Genomic DNA, 19,949 nt, shown 5'->3' with positions numbered 1-19,949 from the left:
CTTCTGTAAAAATCATCTTAATTTAATACAATTTTTGTGTCGAATTCAAATCTGACTCCATGAATAATTTTAGTTTGACTCCAATTAAAAGTGATTCTTAGTTTCCCAATTTAGCTGATCATATGATTAGTTGTGTTTTAATTTGGATTTTTTTTTATTATCTTATACTGTCACTTATTTCGTTCACTGCAGTCCCGGTATCGCATTAGAAGAGTAATTTCGGCCGATTAAATGCCCTTCCCGGAAACAAACACGTCAGTTCTGATCTTAAACATTGGATGCAGGGTAAATATCTACCTTTAAGTCGGTCGCGCTCTGCTTACTCGTAACAAAAAGCACAGTTTTGATATATTTACGAAAACTGCAACTTATTTAAGGCAGTGATTGTCAGAAATCGAAATGGACTCAATTTATGTGTCCTATGCTCCATCTATTAAACCTTTCGTATGAACAATCCTGAACACAGATTTGAGGTAATACCTTCGCTTTGATCTAACAGAAATAATGAATTTAAGAATAATGTAGAATAAATCAAGAATAACATTTATTAATTTGCCAGGCAGGATAAAACATCAATTAAAATGATCAAAAAGAATACATCACACAACTGATCAGCATAAAATACAAAATACAATACAAAACAAGATATTAAAAAGAATTTCAAAGAGTCAGCATACCTGGCAAATAGAGAGATACACACAGCAGTTGTGCGGGAAGCTCTGACTACAGATTCTTCATTGAGTGGTTTGCCAAATCCCTTTAAATGCCCAAATCTTAACAAAAGGACAGTAAACATTTAGCACCCAAATATTTATGCAACTTTTGTTGGACCCTTTCTCATGCCCCAGAGGGTCACACGCCTGGTTTTGGGGAACAAACAAATGGTTAATAAAGATCTTTATTGGGGCATCTCCCACACCAGGAGAACAGGGTTTGTTTTCTTTATTCTTGTCTGTTCTATTGATGTGGGAGTGAAACCATCTTACCAGTCGCACCAGAGGTATTTACATTGATGTCACTTAAAACAACTAAGATTGTAGATTTGTGAGGTTTGCATGGCCTGAGGAGAAGGAACGGTGTGAGGAGTCAGGAACTCAGCATGGGGGGGAAGAGAGGAGGTCGAGCCAGGTGTTGTCCTGAGCTCTTTCTCGCAGATCCTCACTTGAGATTGGAGAGTTTTATTGTTTTATTACAGGATAGGAATCTTGAATTCAGTCTTGGTGAAATCCATCCTTACAACATGTCTGTTTTAATATGCAAATTATTACATTAGTGGTTTAAAAATCTGCTTTTAAACTGTCAAAAACAAAACTAAAACAGTACTAAATTTTGCATAGGGAAGGGAGGATCGGTAGTCTGGCTATCACCAGACCAAGCTCAATTTAAAATTGAACATTGGTCTGGGGAGTTTGCTATGTATTTCCTACTGCACAAGAGGCGTGATCAATGAGCATTAGTCACGCAATTGGATAGTCCTTCAACCAATCAGATCAACGATCCGGGTGACGTACTTTGCAGAGCGATGCGAAAACTCCAGACAGGTTTACCGTGTGTCTCAATCAGCTCCCTAGTTCAGTAGTCAGGGCACTGATCAGGGAATCAGTCACATTCAATTTCATGATATACTGATTCACGACCTAAGGAACTAGGGAGCTGATTGAGACGCAGGGTTAGTTTGTATTGTAGCATTGATCTGCGGTTTGCAGAAGCATCAGTGGCATCGAGCGTTTTTTGCAGGTTGTGCAAAAAAACATGAAAGTGATCGCTATTTACACCCACTCGAGCAATTTGTTTAAAGAAGTCATTCAGCATCGTCGAGAGTTTAAAAGGCGACTCTGATACTGTTCTGGTTCAGTGTAAATGAACGCGGAATATAGCCACCCTAAACTACGTCATTGTCATGACAACCAAAAAGAATTCCAGTCAGCTCAGGCGGCACGAGATTCAAGAAGCAGGGACACGAAACCAAAGTCCCTTTAAGACAAGTCATTTCACTTGGCGGCCATCTTTGAAATGCCTCTCGGGCATCCTGGGCATCATGCCCTATCTCTTTGAATGGGGAAACATCAAATTCTCCAAAACTGTTCGCCAACCTTACGATTACATTTCATATTTGAAATCACCAATGAAATCTGACAACTGTCTTATAAATGTTTTATCCAAACGCTCGAATCATGACAAAAAACTGTATTTTTTAGGCTGGATCAAGCTAATGCGCATGCGCAGACCTAAATGCGCGTCTCTTTTGCCATGTTTCAGAGGCGCGCTTCTGACTGTTTCTATAGAAACCAGTGCTTCTAACGGCTGCTGCAGTGATGCGATGACTTTACCAGTCGACGATTGGCTCTTATTTAGAAGGCGGGACTTATTCCGCCATATTGCGCGTTACACTTTCTCCCATTCAAAACAATACAAGTGACACATCTTGTGTTATTCTATAGTCTTTGACAAAACATATAGAGCAAATAATAAAAATATTGTCTACCATCAAGGGGCATTGAAGTAAAAGAGTCCTGTACTCACATCGTGAAGCAAACCACCAAAATAACAGCAGAGAATCATTGTGTCATTAATCGCTGTTTGTAATCTTCCTATGAAGAGACTGTCGGATCAACGCTCTGCTACATTTCTCTCAGATAAGGTAAATGCTTAACACAATCGGCGTCACTGTGATTGTGCATTGTTATTTTGGAGTGACGGTCGTGCGAGAGACAGGTAGATCAGATAGAGTTTGAAAGCTGCTCGCCGTCGATTCTCTATCGTCATCGTGTTATACCCGCCAATAGCGAGCAAGGTGGATAAGACCGTCTGTGATTGGTTCCCGCAAAAGTGTAACAGCGCAGCAGAAATGAATGCACGGGTTTCCAGACTGAGTTGCCGAGCGAAATCAAATCGCCGGCAGATCAGGCTGGGTTTACCCAGACTAGAGGATCGGCGTTGTTTGCACAAAACATCTTTACTATGAAAAAGTACTGCAAACATGTTTAACAAAGGTGTGACAATGTGCCAAACAAAGGCAAAACACAGCAACAACACGTGATCCAAATATAGTTATAGTTACTGTAATATGGGTTTGAATCAAATTTCCAACAAAGTCATGTTTTGTCTTTGTAGGCATGCATGTCACCTGAGTAATAAATGCTGTGTGACTGATGACTTAATATTAAAATTCTTTCAGAAAACAGGGAAAAATCTGTCATTTTTGAAACATCTATAATATGAATGGCCATCAATGTAGAAAGATGCCTTTTTCCCCAAATAATGGTGTTGTTGCATCATACTAACCAAACAAACTGTAACCCCTTTGACATTTCATTAAACAGAAAGTGTGCATGCAGTGTTTCAGCCTCAATGCTGTCATGTATGATTGCAACAGCTATCCAAATTATCTCATCTACTTTGACGGGGAATTACAAAATCTCTAAAATTGTTTGACACATTTAAATTACATGTTTCAAATCAGAAAAACAAAAAAAAATCCTGTAAAGTTTTTTTTCTTATGGTCACATTCCATAAAAGAAGCTTACATTTCAGGCTGGACCAGCTAGTCCCACATCTCAGAACATATCATCTCTTTTATAGCAACTGAAGCACAGTAATATGAGTACACTGTCGTGGTATGTCAGTATGTAGTTTGGTATGTAAGACTTTGTCATGCACTCAGACACAGATCTGTGGTTTAGTTCCCCTTTGTAAAAAATAAATAAATAAAGTTTTGTTGTTGTTTTCTGAGAACAGTTTTTCTTTGTTTTAATTTTGGCTAGGTCAAATAGAAAAGGGTTAAGTTTGGGGGTTTTGTTTATTGCTTTGGCCTTGTCAGAACCTGAAGCTTAATTTTTTTATTCATTATGTTAAATTTAATCTCAATCTAAGCTGTTAAATCTAAGGGTACATTTACGACATGAAAATGTACTAAAACGGAAACGTCTTCCTTTGGGTTTTTTTTTTATGTACAGACGACAGCGTTGCAAGATCCCCTTTAGGATCTGTGAAAATGACTAAAAATGGAAAGGATAACGGTATTATTTTTTAAAAGCTTGCGTTTTCAAGCCCCCAAAATGCCAGTGTAAATCATTGACCAAAAAGCATAAAAACATCCAGTTGTGGATTTTTAATGCAGATTCATCATGTGTGGTACAAAAGTACAATAAATAAATCACAGTAAAATAAACACAGTGTGCCCTTCGTATAAACTGCCTGATAGTTCATTAATAAATGAAATAAAATTAGTGCATCAATCGATATCGCTGATTGATCCAATGTAAATGAGACTCACAGATTCCAGCATGAGTAAATCAAATATGTTTTTAATATATTTCATCACACAAACAAAGATCTTACACATTTATTTTCTTGTTTCAGAAAAAATAGTGTTTAGTTGGGTTTTTTTCTTTAAGGCACTTTTTCTTTTGGCTGATATAAGCTAAAACCCAAACAATGATAATATTTTACAAGACAAACACAGATAGAATTCAATTCCATGATTTACACACACAAAAGAAAAAAAAAAATCACATTGGGCACTACTTCATGAACTTGTTGGCAGTGATATAAGCTAATCAGAACATCATAAAATATCACAGTGTTTGGTTCACAGTTACAATAAGACTGAATGTAACAGTTTCATTTTTCACTTTTCATTTTTTAACAATAAATATATATAAAACATATAAACGTATAAAGATAATTCAATTACTACAAAAATGCCATTGTTTTTATCATGTATAGCCACATTTGTGTAAAAATTGTGCTGAACATTTCTTCATTACAAACATCACATCAAGTATGTTTCAGGTTTAACCACAGAGTAACAACATGGAGCCTGTATCATTCAGTTATAAGTTTCCAGTGTAATAAATACTCTACGGAAAGTATTTTACCAACTTAAAAAAAAGAATAAATGTATGTTCATGCTACACCAAACTGGTTATGGATTGTTTGGTGCTATTCACATTTCACATTTGGTCATTCAGTGTTTAATGATAAAGGTGGATGAACAAGAGTTAGTGTTATAAACATTAGCAACATTATGATTCCAGTCTGTTCCAATAACAGCAACAATAGCAGTAAAAACACCTAAAGTGTGCAGCTATGAAGAGCGCCAGTATGAGAGTGTAAGTCAAATACACTTTTTGATCATAATGCCTTTCTTGGTGAGGTAATCTGGTACAATACATGACAAAACAGCTCATATCAGTGCATTAGGTCTTACAGTGCAAATGACAAGAAACAGAAATCACTCACTGTTCCTGTCTGAGTCATTTTAACAGCTTTAATAAACCTCTGTATACTGAAAAACATCATACAGAAGCCCTGAACCGCAACATGACAATAATAAATTCAGGGTGGAGGGACAAGCAATAAAAAAATCTCGAGATTAAAGTCATTATAATGCAAGATTAAACTGATTACATTTCGAGAGAAAAGCGTTTTAAGAATAAAGTTGTTGTTTTGAGAAAAAAAAACTCATTACATTTCAAGAAAAAAAGTCAAAATAAAATACTGAGAATAAAAATCAACATTTCTCAACAAATTAAATTTCACGAATAAAGTCGTTCTGTTTAAAAAAAAATTGTTAAATTTAAAAAAAATTATGTGAATAAATTCATAAAATTTTGAGAATAAAGTCATTGTTTCAAAAAACGTGTTAAATTTTGAGAATAAACGGGAAAATAAGATGCTGAGAATAAACACATTCAGTGTCATCGGAAAAACATTTATTTTTAATAAAAATGAAGAAAATTTCAAAAAGTGGAAATAAAGTGCCTAACGAGTGTTTAAGAATTAAGTGTTCATCAGGTAGGGGTGGGTATAGGGAGGGCTTTATTATCCCAATAAGGTGGCATCCATTTAATAATTTTAATAAACTATTTTCACTTGGAATATCATTTCATGTAGCGGTTCAGGGCTTCCGTAATACTGTGCACTCTGTGTTCTGTTGTAATGAGCTGCTTTGTTACAGCAAATCTGTTGTTACTGTATTTAAATTGGTATGTAATATAGGTCAAATGTCACTTTATTGGTATCAGGATTAGTGCCACAATTACTTTTTGGGTAATGTTTCAGTTTGAACTCTTTCCACCATTTCAGCTTGAAGTCTCTGCAGGTTTCGTGTCAGGTTTCACCTTCAATTAAAATATCACAATAATAAATACTCTTTCATTGGTGTCTCATTGTCAGCCCTCAGTCTTAGTTTGGTTAGGGGACGATTGATTGGGAGTCTCACTCAAATTATTCTGATTCTGTTTAAGGGATGAGATAAAAATAAAAGGACAAAAATAAAGAACAAAAAAAGATAATAATAATAACACAAATTTATTAATATATTTACTTACTTTTTTTTTTCCAAATGCAGTAAATCACACCAGCTGCAGCCACCAGCAGAACAGCACCAGCAGCAGCACTTATTCCTGCAATTTCACCTGTTGACAAAACTGAACCAAGAACAGACAAAGACTAGAAAATTAACTGATAATCAATTTTACTGATATAACTGACACATTTACACCCATCTTTTACAGTGGTCAGTTGCATGGATAAAATAGAGTTGAACATAGGTTTTTGAGGAACAGCAGCTAAAACAGCACCACAGTACTGTGAGCTGAACTGGAAACATCAGCACAGAAAACTAATATAATATGCATTTCTTCATATTAACAACATTAGTCAAAGTTTTGAGTGAAAGCTTGTTTTCCAAACGGTCCACAACCCAACAATTATTGGGTTGATTTAAAGATATTGAACTGTTTTTAACATTTCTCAATGGAAAGAGCACTGAATGATACACACCAAAGACAGAAAGATTGAAGCTCTTCTCTCTGCTGATGCTGAAGCTGTTGCTGTTGTTAATGACCAGTAGTCTATAGACTCCAGAGTCTTTGATTTTGGTGTTTGTGATGATCAGAGATCCAGTCTGACTCACCGTCAGTCTCCCTCTGAATCTCTCCTCTTCAAATTGAACATCTATACAGGTTTTATTAGGATCTCCAGTGATTTTAGCAATGATGTTGTCATTAAAATACCACATCATCTCATCTTTTAGGTCTTCATCAGGATCTAGAATAACATATTCTCCCCTGATCACTGATATTGTCTTCATTTTATATTCTTCATCAGCAGAAACACCTGAAACACAAACCAATAGATGATCCGAGGATCTTTCGGCTAAAGACGTCAAAAAAAAAAAAAAAAAAAAAATCAACAGATAACAATAGAAGGTGAAAATACATAGCTTGTTTAGATTCTGTCATCTCTATCAGAGCTCAACTGCAGCCTCAGATGAAAAAAAGAAAGAAAAAAAAAAACACTTTTAAAAATAACAACTTGCTAAAAGAAAAGATTTAGTTTTAAATCAAACTAAACTATTTATTGATGTAACCTGACATAATTCTACCCAGATAGTAGAGCTGGCTCAGATCCGGCCCACACATGGATGTTTTCTATATAGACAATCTGTCTATTTAGATCTCTTTAGATCTCAGAACACTATGTTGTGGCGTACCAGATGTGGGCCGGATCTGCACTCGCACCTCAAATGCATTTGTAAAGAGATCTATCCCAGCTAACATTCTTTATAATGAAGTTCTTAAACAGATGTTTAGATGTTTTAGATGTTTTAATGAAAATGTTTTGTTTGAAGTTATCATTATGGTGATTAGTGTTTGCTTTTATTGGGCTCTTGGTCCTTCACTTTAATTGAATTATTTCTTTCAGCAATTGCAACAGTGTTTTCAATGAACATTTGTACATTGCTGAAGAAGGAGAAAGATAAGCAATTCAACATGTTCAAATTACTGCTTTTTCTGTAGTTTCATGACCTGGTGTAAACAGTTATGAAGTTGATGCATAATGAATATAAAAGGTAATAAATTTAGCAGTTGTGACACAAAGATCACTTTTAACACCGAAAAGATCATTGTTAGATTTTCTTAAATCATTTTTTTTTTTGTCTAAAAGTTGAGACACACGTGTGAGTATTAAGTCCACAATGGTGTCCCATTCATCATTATAGATTTCAGAAGGGTGCTCGTGAGTGCCCCCTTTGCAGCCGCTATGCACCCTCAATGCACACTTCAGCTGAGCCCGCAACTCTGCGAGCTAGGCAGAAGACTTTACGTGGCAGTCAAAGCGGCATTACTTAACAAAAGGAAGACAATTAGGGTCTAATGTGCCATTTGGGATTCAGCCTAAGTTATCTAAACCATAGACATAATAAATACATAGACGCCCCATTGGCCGCTGGATCACGTGCCAATGGTGCCGCCATATTTGTAGGGGAAACTTGCAGTAACTCTCATAAGTGGACTGAAGAAAAGATGCCTGAATATTTTGAGGTTTTACAAACCGTCGCACAATCCAAACCATATATCGTGGAATTACCTTTCACATGTATGGCTGAACAATTGTTTCTGGTTGTATTTGGTCATTATAATATTATTTTGACAGCAGTTGACCACCAAAGTCAGACTATTAAAAGCTAAGGACAACGCTAGTTATCTATGGAAACTGATACTTTATAAGAAATAATGTAACGTTTACATGATTGTTATTAAATCTGAGAATATATTATAGTTTATATCATTAACTAATCAAAATCGCAAGTGAGTCTTCCATGCAGCTGAAGCCAGAGACATGACATGACAGGACAGCTCAGGCTGTCAAAAGTACAGATAGACCTAAACAGACTCATCTCCAAAGAGCAGGTGATTTGACTGTCTGTCATCTAAACAGGATTCATTTATTGACATCCTGTGATGTCATTCAAGAAAAAACACTTAAGGCATGAGGGGAAAAAGATAAAAGAAGACAGAAAAAGCCATTTCCACAATTAAAATCGATGTGCACATTTCATGTACAGTAAATTATACTACATTAGGAGCGTCTAAACAATTATTAACCTTGAAAAATAAACCAAATTTATGCTTGAGAAGCGTGAGTTTTCACAATTACTTATGACAATGAATAATATTTCAACAACTACTGAGATTCTGGGTAATTGGAGACAAAACCTTTTTCGTACTCCACACAGATCATAAACCATTGAAATTGTTTGAGAAATGCAAACTTTATTGCATTTTTTTGTCCAGAAAAGCTGCAGATCACTGTTTATTTGCATTTGTTTAATTGCAAATTAAATTGAGTCTTGCCCTGTGCAGTATGACGGACTCACAGCAACAGTCCAAAGCGGCCAATGGGGTGACTATGTATTTGTTATATTTATGATCTCAACTGTATAGGTTCACTTAAGGCTTTGTAACCAACAGTATACAAAAATACTTGTTGAGACGGGATTTTGAGAACATTTTGAGTCACAAAACAGACCTTGATTATGTGTTTGCATGCCATCTGAAAGGTGCCTCTGAGAGCATGCGTGCTTTGAGTGTGTGCGCACAGAAAAAAATGTGCGATTGCGAATTTTGCCTCTTCTTGCATTTGAATTGTTTAAAAACGCTTGAGTGTATAAGCCACCACATGCAAATAATAAACTTTTACTATATAATGGCTAAATGCAGTTAATCCACAAATCACATGCATTCAGAACTGTGGGGAACAATTATTAAAGACCAGATAACATTAAACAAATGTTCTATTAACGTTACTGGAAGAACGTTTGTTCATAACTTTGAGAGAACCTTGACAGGTTAGCCAAAGTTATGAGAACATTCCCTGTTAGCTGGAATATATACTGTAAGTGAACTAATATACAGGAAAAGAAAATGAATAGTTCTGAGTATCACTCTAAAAATCAATAAATACATTAACAATGTGATGTAAACAGTCATTAATGACTCACCACGGACAGTAACTTTGAAGACTGATTCAGTGTTGCTGCTGCTGAAGAGCAGTAGTTCATAATCTCCAGAGTCTGTGTTTGTGATGTTTGTGATGGTCAGAGATCCAGTCTGATGATCCAGCTTCAGTCTGTCTCTGAATCTCTCAGTACCATTATTACACTGAACATCTGTACAGATCTTACTCTGATCTCCATTGATTTGAGCGATGAGAATGCCATTAAAATACCATTTAATATCTTCTTGATGTTTTGTTTGAACACCAGTGTTTAGAGTGACTGAATCTCCCTCATTCACAGACACTGACTCTCTGTCTGAATAAACACCTGATGCCCCAGAAGAAAAAAGCCAAACAAAAATATACAATAGTGCTTTCAAAATGTTATTTTATACAAATCATAAAGATTATGAATAAACAAATACGTTCATATTCATAACATAAATATCAGACGAACATAATGATCTTCAGCAACATCCTTCAACTGACATAATTTTATTATAAGAACGTTCTCCAAACATTCAGTGTTGGTTCTGGGAACGTAAAAAAATGTCCAGTTCTGTATATGGAAATGGCGTACAGTGAGTTTCAAACACCATTGTTTCCTCCTTCATATGTAAATCTCGTGCGTGAAAAACACCACGGAAAAACAGACGAATCTCAACATAACACCTCAACATAAACATAAACATTATTGCACAAGCATTTAAAGTTGTACACCGCCAAGTCAGAGCATTTTTAATCACACCTGAAAACAGGTATCTATGGTATTTTGAGCTGAAACTTCACAGACACATGGGGACACCTTAGACTTACATTACATCTTGTGAAATTACGTTCTATGGCAACTTTAAATTTAATGCTTCCTTGATGAATAAAATAATTCAGTTGTCTCTTTTTTTTTATCTTACCACAAATGTTTGAATGGTATCATGGTTTTCACAAAAATCTGAAGCGGCACAATATTTTCAACAGATTATAATCAGAAATGTTTCTTGAGTATCAAATCAGCATATCAGAATGATTTCTGAAGGATCATGTTACCCCACTGAGCAAATTACGTCCAGAAGACGTCTTTTTGAGGTCTTGTCTCAGGTTGAAAAGACGTCCACTGAGGGGCCAGAATGAAAGTTTTTATGACGTCTTTTTTTGACGTCTTCTGGACATCCGATATAGACGAACACGCAGAATCACCAAAGGAGAAAATTCACAATTTTTAAGCCACCATCGTGGAGATGAGTGTTTGCTTTAGTTGGGCTCTTGACCCTTGCCTTATTAATATTAGTGTTTGTTTGGGCTGTTTTAACTGATCATTTAAAGAGAAATGATCAGGTGTTGGTTATGGTCTCACATAATCATTATTTGATCTGAATCACTGAACTCATTTAGAGCCCAATCTCTGAGTTAGATTTACATTATTGATTACAGCAGCACTATGATTCTACAGCACGAGATCAGCTTTATCAATATAATATAAAGGATTTCACATGATAAAAGAATCTTTCTCTTAGGCACACACAGACATCAAGAATCAGCCTGTGAATCTCAATGACGGTGACAAGCAACATATTCTGATCAACAGATCAACTCTGAACATTAGAAAACAAGCTACTAAAAAGTCACATAAACAGAACAAAATAAAATATGAGAATAAAGGAAATTACTAAGACAATTCAGCTCATAATTTATTCAGCTCATAATTTATTCATGCAGCAATGCATGATGGGAGCCATGGATGAATTTTGATTGGTGGCTCCCAGAATGCACTGCAACATGCTTTTTGATGGTCACCACTGTTGAGATTCACAGGCTGATTCTTGATGTCTGTGTGTGCCTAAAATGACTACTTTTTTTTTTTTTTTTCAACACACCTTTTCTGAAATCATTTGAATCATATTGTAAAAGCTGATCTTGTGCTGTAGAATCACAGTGCTGCTGCAATCAATAATGTAAACCTAACTCAGAGATTGGGCTCCTCATGAGTTCAGTGATTCAGGTCAAATAATGGTTATGTGAGACCATAATCACCACCTGATCATTTCTCTTTACTTGTCTGGCTGTTATGACTCAGTTAACTGCCCAAACAAACTCTAATATTAATAAGGCAAGGGTCAAGAGCCCAACTAAAGCAAACACTCATCTCCACGATGGTGGCTTAAAAATTGTGAATTTTCTCCTTTGGTGATTCTGCGTGTTCGTCTATATCGGATGTCCAGAAGACGTCAAAAAAAGACGTCATAAAAACTTTCATTCTGGCCCCTCAGTGGACGCTGAAAATGGGCTATATGCACGGAGTGTTCTTTAGAACTTCCGCAATAATATAAGCCAGCTCGAAAACTTCCGGTGAGATGTCATTTGCTGATGTGTTGAGAATCAGTGTAATACTTATAGTTTATAATCAGAATATACTGTAGTCACTTAATTAGTCAGGCATAGCATTAATTTAGTTACTCAAACGTAAGACGGCATAAAAAATAAATAAAACAAGGACGTACCTCATTGTTCCTCCTCGGTTAAATTCAATTAGACCATCAGTTTTCACACTTTTATGTGAAAAAAGCTTCAAAAATTAAATATTTATTGTACACTTTAGTTAGATTCATTGAATAAAATGTGTGTTTTACAAGTGTTACAAATCATTGATCACTGACTGACAGCTGCTGTGATTATAAAGGGAAAGCGCACCGCTCGCTTTCTGTGTCATTAATTCACTTGAAGGTATTGTTTTCTTAAGAGTTTTAAGTATTTTATACTTCACATTGACAAAATGTATTTTTAAACCTAGTTATTTTACAATGTTTAATATTTAGTCAAAAACGAAGTCATCAACGATTAGAGGAAATGGCTGACATATGCTCAAATAAATGCTACTTTGCCGCCACCTGTTGGTTAAAGTGGTAATTATTGTCTTTTTTTCTATCAAATGTTGAATTTCCTACATTTTTAAACGTTCGGTTTTACAATGGGGGCAATCTCAGAAGGATGAACAAGTAATGTTTGTGGTAATCACACTAAAAATAACATTTGAAGTGCTGGGGAAAGAATGTGAGTGCATGTGTCTAACAGATATGCCGTTTTTAAACGGTCCCAATAGCTTCGGCTTTATTGCAGTCAATAAACTGTTTATTGGTAAATTAGGTAAATATGATAACTACATTAAAATATGAATACAACATTAAAAAGTCAACCATTGATGGTTTTATGTTGATGTAGATCGAATGAAGAATGAACAGCTAACAGTTCACTGGAAATGCCCGAGCTGGCTTAACAACAACCAGGAAGTAATTGTGCACACAGCCTATTCAGCTTTGACCACATATGTACATTTTACAATATATTCACAAAGAAAACAGCTATTTTAAATTGTAATACTATTTCACAATATTACTGTTTTTACTGCGTAGAATGGACATATTTCAATTGTACAATTGCAATTATGTTTCCAAACTTTTGATAGGTGCTATATTTTATGCCTAATTCTGTAACTTTTTTGTTTGTTTGTTTGTTTTTTACATTGTATAAAATCCATGAGGACTTAATGTACAAATGTTCAGCAGTGTGCAAGAGATGAGATAAGAAAAATAAAATCTATCAATTAGACAAAAGTCAGATAAAAACTGGTATTACACTCAACATTTCTGTCCCCCTCACTCCTGAAATGATGGCTACACCATCAGGCGTCACCATGACAGACTTTAGACAGTGCTAATGTCTAAAGTCTGTCATATTTAACTTTTAAATTGTTTTTTGAGCAATCTTACACAAACCACTTCAGTGTTATATTATTATTTTTATCACATCATTTGAGTTTATTACTTCCTTCTCATTTAACATTTAAATTCCAAAAGCAAGCAAAACAACAGAAAAAGCAGTTCTCTTTAGACCCCTTTAATGCAGTCATTTGTCTGTTATGAAAACAAACCTGTTGATCTGCTTTAAAGAATGATTGAAATAATGTTTCAGGAACGTCATACTAACCTTTAAATAACATTCTACTAACGTTAAGGAAACTGGACATTTTTATGTTCCTAGAATGTTGAATTTTAAATCAAAATTAAGTTGAAAGAACGTTTGAGGAACATAATACCTTATAAAAAAATAAAAAAATAAAAACGTCAAGAAAACTGGACATTTTAATGTTCGCAGAACAACACTGAATATTTGGAGAAAGTTCTTATAACAACATTCTGTTGGGATCATGCAAACCACATTCTGAGTCATATATTGTCCCCTTTCGTTAGACAAATATTTGTGCATTCATACAACCGAGCTTTAATAGGCTTATAGATTTTTATTAACCATAGTTGTTTTTATCGATGCTCGGAACAGAGACTGTAGCAAACTTTGATGTTAAAGATTGCAACTTACCACGATCGGAAAAAAAACAAGTACACCGAGAGCCACTTAAAGATAAGCTTCATTTTCGACACTTTCTGTTCAGGCAAATGAATTCAGATTCTAATCCATAAAAGTGTTCTTCTTTACTTGTAGTTGTTGAATTAAAGTGAAAGTGATAATCTGGAGCCGATGACGTAGTCACAGTTCGTGACGATTTAGCATGTAAACTCCGCTGTGCTGTGCTGTGTTTGTAAAACATCGTATAATTTTATGGAATTGCATATATTACATTATGTTGGGTTTAGCGTTTTGAATATTACGTTATTTTCATTATCCCTTGATTTAGGATTAATATGGTGTTTTGATCAAGTGTGTGTGTGTGTGTGTGTGTGTGTGTGTGTGTGTGTGTGTGTGCGCGCGCGCGCGCGTGTTTGTGTGTGTTTAGGACGCATGACTAAAAATATTTTAATTATATTTAATTGTCATCTGAAATAGATATCAACAAATTAATACATAAGGCATAAGAAAAGAATAATGTAAAATAACACGACATGAATAATGTGAGAGCCGCCTTTTGGTGATAAAACAGGCCTACATAAGTAGGGTTGGGGAGTAACGAAATACAAAAAATCCTGAACAGAGACTTGGTGAAAAACTGTTTAACGCTCTAACTTCACAATTAAGCATTACACAATTCACAGTCTTTGTAATGTGTTTCAGCAATACATTTGCAACATTTATAATGTGTTTAGAAACAATTCTCAGAATTGACTTTACAGGGACTTTAAAATACAAAATTTGAGTAAATGTATTTCAGTACAGTTACATTTTAAATGGGTGGTAATCAAATTACAGTTACATCTGAAATATATTTTAGATTACTTAAGTGATTACTTTGAATTTTAATGTCATTTAAACATTAATGTAAACAGCAATTGTTGATTCTCAGACTCTGACAGTCTGCAAAAGCATCCTAAACTACATTTCTGCTCATATTTATAACCCTCGTATGCAACATTTTAATAATTTTAACAAAATAAGGGGGATTATAAAAATTGCATGCTATTTTTATTCAGTACTGCCCTGAATAAGCTATTTCACAAAACAGATGTTTACACACACAAGAAAAAAGACTAAATTTATAAAAAAATGTCCCATTCAAAAATGTACATACCCTTGAATCTTAACTGTCCTGTCACTACCTGGCTGATCCACGATTCATGTTTTGCAATAGTTGTTTGTATGTCCTTTGTAACTGTTAAAATATGGTGTTAGTAAGAAACAAACCCATCATTAAAGGTGGACTCAGTGATATTTCAAATACACTGTTTGAAAGTTAGTTGGGCCAACACCAACAACGTCTTACCAATCAGCATCAAGGGGGCCTATAACGGTTGAGGGAACTAGTAAGAGGGAGATTTGAAAATAAAAAAAATAAAAAATAAAAAAACTGCAGAAAGGAAGATGAGACACAATACAAAAAAAGCTCAAAAGAATATCACTGGAATGAAGGTTTATGACTGGGCAAGCACTTTAGGACCTGGTTATATTAGAAAAGCTTTCCAGCACTGGAGAGAGCTAAACAGAAAGGCCTGAAAACAGATGCGGAGGCTGCTTTGATTCCGCCTCACACGTGAGTAACACTGGCTTTTGATTGTCATTAGTTGTCTGGAGTTGCTGTGCTGGTGACTAACAACTGTTGTTTGTATTTACTCTTGTGTACTGTATGTTCATTTTATGTGCTTCATTATCTGCGCTTTATTTTTCATTAAGCATTATTTTGTTGCATGTCAGCTGTGATAGACATTTACTCTCGCATTGTGTGTGTAACAGTGGCTAGATAGTGAGAGTTTTGCAGGTAAACTACTGCACAGTGCACACTGATGATCACTAGAGAATGAGGTGTTTAGTGTCAGTGTTAGTGCCCTCGCCTCACATGCCTCAAACGGGCCGGCCCACTGAGCAAATTACGTCCAGAAGACGTCTTTTTGAGGTCTTGTCTCAGGTTGAAAAGATGTCCACTGAGGGGCCAGAATGAAAGTTTTTATGACGTCTTTTTTTGACGTCTTCTGGACATCCGATATAGACAAACACGCAGAATCACCAAAGGAGAAAAATCACAATTTTTAAGCCACCATCGTGGAGATGAGTGTTTGCTTTAGTTGGGCTCTTGACCTTTGCCTTATTAATATTAGAGTTTGTTTGGGCTGTAACTGAGTCATAACAGCCAGACAAGTAAAGAGAAATGATCAGGTGTTGGTTATGGTCTCACATAACCATTATTTGACCTGAATCACTGAACTCATGAAGAGCCCAATCTCTGAGTTAGATTTACCTTATTGATTACAGCAGCACTGTGATTCTACAGCAGAAGATCAGCTTTTACAATATGATTCAAATGATTTCAGAAAAGGTGTGTTGAACAAAAAAAAGTACTCATTTTAGGCACACACAGACATCAAGAATCAGCCTGTGAATCTCAACAGTGGTGGCCATCAAAAAGCATGTTGCAGTGCATTCTGGGAGCCACCAATCAAAATTCATCCATGGCTCCCATCATGCATTGCTGCATGAATAAATTATGAGCTGAATTGTTGATCTTTTTATCAGAATATGTTGCTTGTCACCGTCATTGAGATTCACAAGCTGATTCTTGATGTCTGTGTGTGCCTAAGAGAAAGATTCTTTTATCATGTGAAATCCTTTATTTTATATTGATAAAGCTGATCTTCTGCTGTAGAATCACAGTGCTGCTGTAACCAATAACGTAAATCTAACTCACAGATTGAGCTCTTCATGAGTTCAGTGATTCAGGTCAAATAATGGTTATGTGAGACCATAATCAACACCTGATCATTTCGCTTTACTTGTCTGGCTGTTATGACTCAGTTAACAGCCCAAACTCTAATATTAATAAGGCAAGGGTCAAGAGCCCAACTAAAGCAAACACTCATCTCCACGATGGTGGCTTAAAAATTGTGATTTTTCTCCTTTGGTGATTCTGCGTGTTCGTCTATATCGGATGTCCAGAAGACGTCAAAAAAAGACGTCATAAAAACTTTCATTCTGGCCCCTCAGTGGACGTCTTTTCAACCTGAGACAAGACCTCAAAAAGACGTCTTCTGGACGTAATTTGCTCAGTGGGGGGGTTCAAGACCGACTCAGAGCAGGGTGGATAGGATTGGAGGGTGTGTTTTGGAAGTGGAGCAATTAGGATAGGGGTGGGTTGATTTAAAATATCAACACTGTCCAACAGCGTTGTTCTACTTACAGCACCTTTAGGCCGTGTGTCCACCAGAGCGTTTTTTCCAGCTGCTAGCGTACTTTTTCAATTGTTTTCAATGGGAGCGCCGCGTTTTTTAAACGGCAGGAGCGTAACGAGGCGCTGAGCGTCTTTTTCACGCTCAAGCGCTGAGAGCTCGGCGTTTTTTACCGGTCGCCTCGAGTTGAAGAATGTTCAACTTTGAGTAAAACGCTGCGCTCATCACTGTCACTTTTTAGCTAGCCGTCCAATCAGAGTGGAGGAGGGGCGGGACAAATACAACTCCGACCAACTGTCACACTTTTGCTGTACAGCAACATCAGCAAACAGAAACAAAATGGACGAGAAATTAATATTGCTGGTCTCCGAACATACATAGCAAGTAATTTCACATTGTGTGAACATTTTTAGTCTGAAACAAATTACCTGCAAAATCAGTTATAAGTAACAGTGCCGCAGATATTCCGTATCATAGCAACAAAGCGTCTCAACGGAAAAAAACGCTGCGCTGCAGAAGCGCTCTCAAGCGCTCACAGACGGGCGTTTTAAGCAGAGCGCCTAGCGTTTTCAGCTGGCAAAAAACGCTCTGGTGGACACACGGCCTTAAAGTGTAAGTTAAAAAAAAAAAAAAATTCCATCAATTACTCACCCTCATATTGTTCCAAACCCACAAGACATTCGTTCATCTTCAGAACACAAATTAAGATATTTTTGATTAAATCTGTTTTTTTTTTTTCTTCTTCTTTTTTTTAATCTCCCATAGAACACAACGAAATTACCACATTTAAGGTCCAGGGAAGTAGTAAAAACATTGTTAAAATAGTCAACATCACTGCAGTGGTTCAGTCTTAATGTAATGAAGCAATGAGAATACTTTCTGTGTGCAAAAACAAAACAAAAATGACTATTCAACAATTTTCAAATAGTCATGTTGATTATTTTAACAATGTCTTTACTACTTCTCTGGACCTTGAATGTGTTAATTACATTGCTTTCTATGAGAGATAAAAAACCAGATTTCATCAAAAATATCTTAATTTGTGTTCTGAAGATGAATGAAGGATTTACGGGTTTGGAACAACATGAGGGTGAGTAATTGATGACAGAAATTTAATGCTTCAAGACGAGTTAAAAGCTGACAATGAGCGAGTGTTGGGTCATTTCTACAAATATTTCCTGGCTAATGAAACAATATAGAAAGAAGAAAAGGTAAGAATGCAGAATGAGATCGCACTTCCTAGAACTAATAATGACATGCTTAAATCATCTGTGGAAACATTAGCCAACACTTTGGAGGAAACTAAGGCAGTTTATGAGATTATGATCAAGAATGGCATAACTGAGAAAAACACCACACATTGTTAGGTGTCACATTGTGTAACGCAGTTCCAGAAATGCCAGATTTGCAGGAAGATAGCACTGAGGGTTGAAAAAGAGATTCTCAGTCATTCAGTAGTTAGTACTCTGACTGTACAGTTAGATTTCCAGTGGCCCCTGTGTGTGTGCTATTGAAGGAAGGGAAGAGCAAATGACCTCTACCATGAACAGAGGATTTAATCTGAATGAATTAGAAACAGTGATCAAGAATATTGGGAAATTTGATCCTGCCAAATGAGATCCATTAGTTTTTCTGAAAAACTTGGAGGAATATGCTGAGATTTATCAATTTACAGATGGTGATGCATGTGTTTTGTTAAGAATGTGCTTGCCTGACACTTTGTCTGGAGCCTTAATTCAGAAAGTAAAGGACAGAACTGTTAATAAGAATAGCAAGAGTAAATTCAGAAGGTGTTATTCTTTTCTATGCATGTGGAAAAGCTGGTCACATTGCTAGACATTGTCAAGACAAGGAGAGATCTCATCAAAGCTTTTTGGAAAGCATGGTCACATTGCAAGGCATTGTTTGCAGAAAAGAAGGAAAGATCAGGAGGTTGTTTGTTTTGCATGTGGAAACACAGGACACAAGGCAAGACGGTGTCACTTTTTACACAAAAGAAAGATGAGCTATCATGATTTGCTTAAGAAAATAGGCAATTTAGAAACCCAGTTGGCACTGTTAAAAGGAAATAAGGAAGAAGACATTCACACTTTGCCAGACAGATCACTGCATGAACGAAATGACTGTAACTCAGTCACAAGCAGATGCAAGTGAATTAGAAAATTGTTTTATGATAGTAGCTCATTTTTTAAAAATAATGTTTACTATCAAAAATGGGGTTGATTCTTTATAATTTATTTAAAAAGTTTTATTTTCATTGTTATGTAAATCTTGTTAATGAGAAATGTTTTAATTGCATTAATTTAAAAAAACATTTAAAAATTTTAAAATTTAAATTTAAAATTGTTTAAGACATTACTGATATTTAATGTTCTGATTAAACTTCTGTGACTTTGATGTTTTAAATGTGAAAAGATTCTTGAGGGGGAAAAGATTCTTGTCTTTTTTTTTTATTCTTGTTTCAGATATATGCATTGAGATGTTTGTCTGGAATGGGTAACCTCCTGGAGAAGATGGTTTGGTAATTTGAAGGACTATGAGGCCAGTTAAACCAGTGGAGCC

General features: G+C 35.7%; 1 protein-coding gene across 1 annotated transcript; it reads right to left on the bottom strand.

Annotated features, from left to right (window-relative positions):
• Positions 1–5,571: 5,571 nt before the first annotated feature.
• Positions 5,572–10,388, bottom strand: LOC125262634. Its single transcript, XM_048181460.1, has 4 exons — positions 10,370–10,388; positions 9,794–10,117; positions 6,790–7,125; positions 5,572–6,434 (listed from the first exon to the last, which is right to left on the bottom strand). Exons 1-4 carry the CDS (start codon positions 10,386–10,388, stop codon positions 6,328–6,330), a joined length of 786 nt encoding a protein of 261 aa, XP_048037417.1. The 3' UTR covers positions 5,572–6,327.
• Between the last annotated feature and the right edge of the window lie 9,561 nt (positions 10,389–19,949).

This window comes from Megalobrama amblycephala, linkage group LG2, assembly GCF_018812025.1.
Source record: "Megalobrama amblycephala isolate DHTTF-2021 linkage group LG2, ASM1881202v1, whole genome shotgun sequence".
NCBI classification, from domain to species: Eukaryota; Metazoa; Chordata; class Actinopteri; order Cypriniformes; family Xenocyprididae; genus Megalobrama; species Megalobrama amblycephala.
The sequence above is the reverse complement of the archived record's forward strand: the minus strand, read 5'-3'. Positions and strand labels throughout refer to the sequence as shown.

What these genes read in the sequence shown, in the direction of transcription:
- LOC125262634 (XM_048181460.1), bottom strand. An exon ending in CTTCAAAGTTACTGTCCGTG is followed by an intron (nt 7,126 to 9,793) that starts GTGAGTCATTAA and finishes TTTGTGTTTCAG; the next exon opens with GTGTTTCTGCTGATGAAGAA. An exon ending in CTTCAATCTTTCTGTCTTTG is followed by an intron (nt 6,435 to 6,789) that starts GTGTGTATCATT and finishes TTCTTGGTTCAG; the next exon opens with TTTTGTCAACAGGTGAAATT.